The sequence below is a fragment of the Xiphophorus hellerii genome, chromosome 9, assembly GCF_003331165.1.
Source record: "Xiphophorus hellerii strain 12219 chromosome 9, Xiphophorus_hellerii-4.1, whole genome shotgun sequence".
NCBI lineage: Eukaryota > Metazoa > Chordata > Actinopteri > Cyprinodontiformes > Poeciliidae > Xiphophorus > Xiphophorus hellerii.
Genome location: NC_045680.1, coordinates 26,750,560 through 26,758,827, shown reverse-complemented (window position 1 = coordinate 26,758,827; position 8,268 = coordinate 26,750,560). Strand labels below are relative to the sequence as shown.

General features: G+C 38.4%; 1 protein-coding gene across 1 annotated transcript; it reads right to left on the bottom strand.

Annotated features, from left to right (window-relative positions):
- Window positions 1-352: 352 nt before the first annotated feature.
- LOC116725902 (60S ribosomal protein L5) lies at window positions 353-8,112 on the bottom strand. The gene is made up of 9 exons (XM_032572307.1): window positions 8,107-8,112; window positions 5,915-6,037; window positions 5,376-5,445; window positions 5,180-5,295; window positions 4,964-5,098; window positions 4,657-4,859; window positions 1,699-1,876; window positions 678-766; window positions 353-514 (listed from the first exon to the last, which is right to left on the bottom strand). The coding sequence occupies exons 1-9, from the start codon at window positions 8,110-8,112 to the stop codon at window positions 415-417; spliced, it is 1,020 nt and encodes a 339-aa protein (XP_032428198.1). The 3' UTR covers window positions 353-414.
- Between the last annotated feature and the right edge of the window lie 156 nt (window positions 8,113-8,268).

The following is an 8,268-nucleotide window of genomic DNA, read 5'->3' as shown; positions in this document are numbered from 1 at the left end:
AATTACTTCATGTCAAACTGGACATCATTTTCTGATGCATTTTGGAAACAGGAACAGTAATAGCTACTTTTTAGCTTTGAATAACATGAATTAAATCATAGTTTGAGATTTTTGGGCAATTGGAATTACTAAAAGAATTCCATGTCTTCTGGGTAAAATTGAGGGGGTTTTTTTGTTTGTTTTTTTTCCTGGAGAAAAGAACCTCCATCTTCATTTGCAGTCCTTTTAAACGTCAACACCACAACTGACAACTTCACCACACAAGTCCAGAAAAACTTTGCCATACTACTCATGCTTCTACATCAGAGCTGTGAATGAACTGAAGTGAAGAAAACAAAGCAGACTGGAAAACTGACGTCTTTTCCATATTTATTAGAACAAATTTCTGCGCTTGGAACGGAGCAGACCGACGCCTCAGTCTGCCTCCTCCTGTTCCTGAGCCCGGAGGAAGCTGGCCTTCTTCTGGGCGACGCGGTCCTTCCTCTGGGCCAGAGAAAGCTTGGCACGGTTCCACCTTTGACCCAAAGAAAAAAAAAAGGATTAACAATTGCTTCTGTTGGCACTAAAATTTAAAAGAAAATCGGTACAGAAAAGCATCCAGGGTCTACAAAATTAATGTTTCCGTTCAGTTAGGTGGTGGTGCTTTTTTAACAGCTTTCACACAAATCACTTCTCACCTCTTCTTCTTGACCTCCTTGGGAGGCTTCTTTTCATGAACAGGGTTTGCACGAATACCAGCATGAGCCTTTTTGTACATCTCCTCAATCTGAAAGAAGCATTAACACAAAGTCAGACTCAACATTTAACCTCACAATTCCTACAGATCCTTAGAACGTCCATTAAGGTAAAAATGTATTAGACGTTTCCAGCTCCGACAAAGGCAGGATATGAAATAGCTTCTGTAGTGTCTTGGCTGCTGCAGCTTCCTGGTCAAACACTGGTGAACACAAACGTCTTCCCCAAAACAAGAAAAAACTCGAAGCTTAGTGCAAACATCAGGGTCAGGTAGTTTAATGGAACCGGTTAAACCTGTTCTGTTCTCTAGTGATAGACAGTAAAACTAATATTCTGTTGAATCCACAGTAGTTAATTTGTGAAAACTGTAAATGTGAACCTCAAGGTATTTAATGGTTAAATTTTTATGCGTCATTCACACCATAATTACATACTTTTAGTTGATATGGAAAAACTGGAAGTCAGGAAAAAACCCCAAAAAAAAACACAAGATTGTTTTGCGAATGTTACAATCGGTGACGTTTTGTCCCCCGATCGACAGACTGGGAACCAGATCACATCACCTCAGTTCTTCCATTTGATTTCTGCTTGGCAACAAACATCACTGTTGCAAATATGGGACTTAGGAGCCCCTGATTTCTTTTAATTTATTTTTTTATTATTTGCACCAGTAACACATTTACACATGTACTGATATATATATAAATTATATACATTAATATTTTTTCTGTTTACCAAAACCAATGATGAATTTCGTTGCCAAATTCATCATCATGTCTGTGCAATGACAAAGTCTAATCTACATTTTAGAAAGTTTAAACTGAATTCTAACAGATAATCTTTAATACGACTCCTTTTCTGCATAAACGTCCCAGATTTACATTACAAAAAAACAAAAACAAACAAAAAACACACCCAAGGCAAATTAGCAAAGCAAAGCAATGGTTGACTTGGACAACTTGCCGATTCTGGGGCGACTCCGTTCTTGATGAAGCGGGAGAACTGCCTCTTGTACGCATCCTCGTCCTCCTCCATCAGGTAGCTCATGTACTCAGACACGTTCAGGCCCATGATGTGCTTACGGTGAACCTCAGCGTTGAACTCCTTGCTCTCTGCGTCGTAACCAGGGAAACGCTTGGTACTGGGGAAGGAAAGGAACTTTTAAACTTCTGCAATTAAAAAAAAAAAAAGAAAAAAAAATACTTTAAGCTTAGCTACGCATAACTCATAATAAAGAACTCCAGTCTCCTAATGATGGAAAGGCAGGAATAAAAACAAGGATTTGTGTTTTTCCAGATACGGCAACAATGTGCAGATGGAACACAAATTCACACCAAAAACAGATCTTCCACATTTCACACTAATCAACTATTATGAGTTTATTGCAAATTTTCCATAAGGGTTTACAGGATGCCAACTCCCACCAGCAGGTGGCAGTATTTTTTACTTCTTCCTCAACCTTACTTGATGTCAAATTATGATCCAAGAATAAAAATGTTTGTGTGTAATTTTACTGCTTGTAATTTTTTTCTTAACTCTTTTCTTCTGTATGTAGATTTTTGGAAAGAGTTGGAGGAAAAATATTCCTTGTAAATATTTTTATTGTCTAACAAAATGGTTTAATGTTGATTGGAATAAAATATCGGCCTCTTAGTTTTATTTCCATCCCAAATCCTGACTGTCATGGCATCTACATGAATACTTTATATTCATCCCAATCTAAGCAAATCTGTGCAATATTAATTTTGCTCACACTGACTGTACAATAACAATAAACTCGACAAATTTGCCACTCATTGTTCAGGTTGACCGTCTTGCTCCAGTGACCGACCCAGCAGCTACATCAACAAGCTATCCTACCGAACCATGAAGTTCTGGATAAAACAGCAATGGAGAAAAATTATTTAGTGATCTGTTCTCACAATAAAAAACACACATGTTGACAAGAGCCACTTGTCTACTGAAGAAACAGACAAGCTCTTAATTTACAGTGGTCTGGAGTTTAACTGCAGAGAAATAAGCTAAAATCTACTGAGAGCTTCGTTCTCCCTCTACAGAAGCAGAAATGGGTCAAACTGAAATGTAAGCAGCAGTATATTACCACACATAAACAAATCTATTTTTTTACACAGGTCCAGTTAAAACCCCTCATCCGAGACAATCTGCAGGCAGAAAAACTCAAATAGCTCCTTTTTGTATGAGTATATTCATCGGTCACTCCAAACCAGCTTACAGCAGCCAATTAATATTCACCAACAGTGTGAATTTCTGATCTTGTTTCCAATCGCACGTCACGTCCAAACAGTCCTTGGCAGTGACAGCAGACCGAGCAGGACAATCAAAACCTGGACTATCTAGAAAATCAGGTAGAAATCAATATTTCAGTGTTGGAGTGGTGAAAATCGAACCACAGACGGTCTCCCAGTGTCAGCATTTCAAGAGTCAGAAATGCATCCGGCTGGAAATTAGAATCAGTGTTCCTCCACTACAAAGCTTCGCTTTCAGTTAAAAACTCTCGAAACATCCTGGTTCTGCAGGGAAAAAAACATCAAACTGGGAAAAACATCCAGATTCCTTAAAAACTTCCTGCAGTGGAAAAGCATCTCATTTATGAAACTTTTACATTTTTCAAAAATAGTCATTTTTAATTGCCGATCATGGAACAAAAATTAAAGCTCAGAAAGGAAGTTTGGGTTTTTTTTGTCAATTTGAACATTTATTCCAATCATCTGGAATTTCATAGATTTGTCATCTTTCCAGAACCCGAGCACATATTTTGAATGTAATCTGTAGAATCTTTATTTGTGAAATCAAGAACAAACGATGTTGCAGCTACATCGCCACTAAAACCACCTGAGAGAGGATCCAATAGAAAACTACTGATAACAGGAGCAGGGAGCTCTTCAGACAGCCCACAACGTCTCTTAGCTCTGGCTAAAACATAAACATGGATACAGCAACAAATGATGGTTGTAGACATTTTTCAGGGAATAACTGTTAAATTTGCACAACCGAATCGCACTGAAAGTACCAATAAGATTTTAGATCTGGTTTTTATGTCATCAGGGTTGGAAACTGAAGGCTTTATTAGGCCTGGCATGATTACTGGACGATAAATTGTCCCAGCAGTTATCGCGCTCAACCATAATATTGTTTTGAGATCATTTTCAAGTCGTACAATGGCATAATAACGCAAGAACACATTCTCAAAGTTCAATAATCATTTAACACTGGAACTGGACGACTTTATAAATATCCCAAATAAATAAACAAAACAAAAAAACATTACAAAATTGTTAAATAAAATTGTCCCTCAAAATAAGCAACGGGCTGGCTGAGACCAAAACACCACACTGGAGACTTTTGAAACAAAGAAACAAAAGAGGAAAGCGATAAGTCATGCACATGGAAATTATTGAGTTTGTTTCAACTTGTCGTGCGATTAATTGATTATTCGTTTTGGAACGTGTGCCACAAACGACTTCCATCCTCTTTTTGCTTTGTTTAAAAATGTCAAGTTTCCCACAGCAGATATCAAAAATGATAAGTTACCGTTTTTCAAAGCACCATGAAACACTAGTGGCTCTAAAGGGTTTTTATTTTGCTGATCTGTAGAGGCTGCAGAACGCCCAGCACTACACCAAATTATTCTGAGCTGGTTACTACATCATGCTGAGCCATCATTATTATATGTGATCTAAACGGTTTTGAATTATGAAACCCAAAAAATATATATATTATTAAATTTGCTAAAATATTGTTAAAGTCCACATGACCTATTGAGTCTCTTTTTGCACGTTTTACTTCAAACTTGAGTGAAGTTTTCATTCAGTGTTTGGTTGGAGGTATTCGAGCAGCTATGCTAACGCCCTGCGTTACAGTGCTGGGCAGCAGCTGGTCTGAACGCCGTCCAGGACGTACCTGTGTGGGATGGACAGGCCCCCGTCCACGGCCCCTTTCAGAGCGCCGAACACCTTGTTGCCCGTGGTGGTCCTGGCGAGCCCGGCGTCCAGGTAGCAGGTGAAAGCTCCCGGCTGACCGTCGATGCTCTCCACGTTGAACTCGTCTCCGGTCACCTCCACCTGGCCCTCGTACACCTTATCCAGGCCGAACTTGTTCAGAAGCTGGGAAGTAAGGCGCAGTTTTAATGTTGTGAAACATTATGAGCCATTTAAAAGTGTTGGGGTTTTTCCCCAAAACTTTCCCCAAAATGAGAGTGAGTACTCACTCTGCGGGCCAGCAGCAGGCCAGTGCAGTAGGCTGCTGCGTAGTTCGTCAAGCCCACGGTGACCCCGTACTTTGGCAGTTCGTGCGAGTAGGCAGCACACACGATCATGTCCCCCTCGATCTTTGCATAGGCGATCTGCAACAACATTTTTACAGAAATTGTGAGCACTTATTTGTTCCTCTTTTTCACATTGACATCAGGACTTCAGATGCTAACCTGGCAGATGATGTCCCTGTTAGTGAAGCGGACGATCATGCGGTACTTCGGCGTGTTGTACTTGTTCTTATCTTGGACGACGAGACGCTTACGAGCGAAAAAGTCAGTCTTTCCCTCTGGACGGAAGAAAGGTGGATTAGTTGCACAATGGCAGCTGTGGTCATGTTTGTGTGGGAATATTATGAGGAGGTTTTACCTCTCCTCCTCCTGAATTTGACCTGGTATCTCTTGAAGTAGGCCTTGTTCTTCACCACTTTAACAAAACCCTGCAAACACAGAAGCAAACGGTTAGCATGCCAAAGGAAAGCAGTGACAGAGTGTGATAATGTCTGTAGAACGGGTGCTTGAACATTAACATGGCTGTCAGTGTCAGAAAGCAGTGTTACACCAAGCTAACATTAGCTAGCCTGCAGCCAGAACAGCTAAGTTAACACGTCTGCTAACGCAGCGCTAATTAAATGAATTAGCACTCAAAAATAAGGGGACACAATTATGAAAAATAAGCAGTGTTCCCCAAAGAAGTGCCAGCAGAAAGGTCATTTCTAAACAACAGGAAGCAGAAACTGAAGAGAAGAACGGGTAGGCCACGTTTGAGCAGCACCGGTCAGGCATTAGCCGGAATAAATCCATCATCATCTGAACATAACAAATATGTTTTGAACCATCTGACGACAGAACACAACGCCTGGACGTTTAGGGGATGCATGTGAACTCATATGAGGCCGAACTACAAACCATTTTGGAGTCTTTTAGTCTCCTTATGAAGGAGCCCGGAGCCAAAGACTGGGGCTGGGACTCCGCTGCACTGGGAAAAGAAAGACCGTCGTGCGCATGCTTGCTAAATACTGCGTCACTGGCCTAGAAAGAACCAAACGCCAGGCTATATTTTCACACTACTGCCCCCTGTCGAACCGGGGCGATACATCACAATAATTTGAGTGGGTACAATCTTCTTTGCCTATATATTTTTCTAATAACTTAAGTTCAGTTAAGACTGGATGAAAGGTGGCAAAACACAAGTGTCAAAGTCCACAGAGAATCCAGTCATTACTACGTGACAACCAGGAAATAAAACAAAAAACTTAGAAAGTTTGGAGATACCCACATGGATGACCTAAAATCCTTCTGGAGGAAAATTTTTGTACTTAGACAAGAATAAAAAAATGATTTATTTGGCCTTGACGACAAGAAGAAACATTTAAAGGTCAAGCACAACAGCTCATCATAATGAGCAAGGGTGGCTGGAGTGTCTGAAGATTGTACACAAGTAAGATTAGCACTGCTTTAACATATTTTTACCCAATTAAACGGAAAAAGCAACCGTCAAAGAAATGACACAAAAAGACTGTTTTAGTACTGAGTCAGAAAATCTGATATTAATTATTAATATTTAGAAACTATGTCATCCAACAGAGAAATTTGGAAAGCTATGTGTACGTTTTCGTATTTTAAAAAGTAAAATGAAATAAATACATAAATAAATAAATAAATGGCACAGTTAAAAAATAACAAATTATTTTAAAAAATAATTTTCCAAATAAGTTTTTCTATATGTATAACGAATGAAATGAATACTAATAGCTACTATACTATATCATCACTATATTTAGTGATGATATAGTGTTTACTTTGGCTTCTTGGCCTCTAAGTGGCTCAAGCGATAGAAAATATCATCAGAACAATGAAGCTTGTTACCAAAAAGGATACAGAATCCAGAATACATTCTGAATTACATGTCCACAAAAACACATTACTGAGGTCTTACCATTGCACTATCATTAATTTAAAAAAATAAATAATAAAAAAAAACAAAATAACTGCAACATTGGTGGCCATGGTTAGTGTGTGGAAGCAGCTGACCAGCATGTACAATAGCATTTTGTTTATTGTGAATAATCCACACACCTACTGTATCTATCTGATAGATTCAATCTAAATCAGGAACAAAGATATAGAAATGTTTCAGCTGATCTGATTAAGCAACATTTTAGAATGGGGAACATGCTGTTCCATTATATCAGCATTTTGTTCTGGTGGAGGCAACAGAGAATGTACTGAACTACAAATTAAACCAGCTTCTTGACTTGACATCCCTCCTGAGGACTAATCTTTGATTGTTAACTCTGAAATGTTACCAGCACTGTATAAAGTATTCACCCCGTTGGATCTTCTACGCTTTTTACTGCTTTTATAAATTAATCAGGACCAACAAAATGTGACTTTTTTGACAAAAAATAAGACAGACAGACACTTGCAAGAGAATTACGGCTACAGAGAACATTTCTGTTCCAGCAAGGCAACGGGCCGAAGCATCCAGTTAAAGCTACACAGACATGGTTTGAGGACAAAAAGCTGGATGTTTTGGAAGGGTCTAGTCAAAACCCAGACCTTAATCCGATGGAGAATATGTGGGGGGACCTGGTCTATTCACAGCTCAGCACAGTTCAACAGGAAGAATGTCGCTTATTTTGAGTGAAATATTTTTATTTTTATTAAATGTATAAACCAGAAAATAAAAATATTTATTTTTATTAAATGTAAATAAATATTTTTGTTTTTATTCAAACAAAAACAAACAGTTTTTTTGTTTGTTTGTTTATTTGTTTTACATTTTTTTGGTCAGAAAAGCTATTTTATCTATCAGCAGATGAATGTTTATGCACTTATCTTACATAAAATGATTTATTTAATTGTCATTAATTAGTAGAAATCAGTTTTCACTTCCACATTGAAGGGTTAAATTGTATATTTATATTTTTGGTCAAAAAAGTCAAATTTTCTTGAAAATGATTGATTTGCAAAAGCAGTTAAAGTGGTGAGTACTTTATAGGCACTGTAAAAAAAAAGAAAGTGTTTTGCCATTAAAAAGGAATATAGTAAGAAGACAACAGAGGGAGGCAATGAAAAATCAGGCTAAACATGCCTACGCTCATGTTGTTACCCTCAGTTTTAGTTTATTCTCTCCATGACTCAACTTCTTCAGCCTTCTTCACCTCGAACACTTGTGTGTTTATGTTTGTGGTTACGTAACGTTATCAGTGTGATGAGACGCGACAGATAGAATGACGTATCAGATCGATGGGGCCGCG

Excerpts from the sequence above, each read along its gene's own strand:
- LOC116725902 (XM_032572307.1), bottom strand. Across the intron at positions 5,446-5,914 it reads GACTAAAAGACTCCAAAATG|GGTTTTGTTAAAGTGGTGAA; the intron begins GTTTGTAGTTCG and ends CTGTGTTTGCAG. Across the intron at positions 4,860-4,963 it reads GCCTGCTGCTGGCCCGCAGA|CTTCTGAACAAGTTCGGCCT; the intron begins GTGAGTACTCAC and ends CTTACTTCCCAG.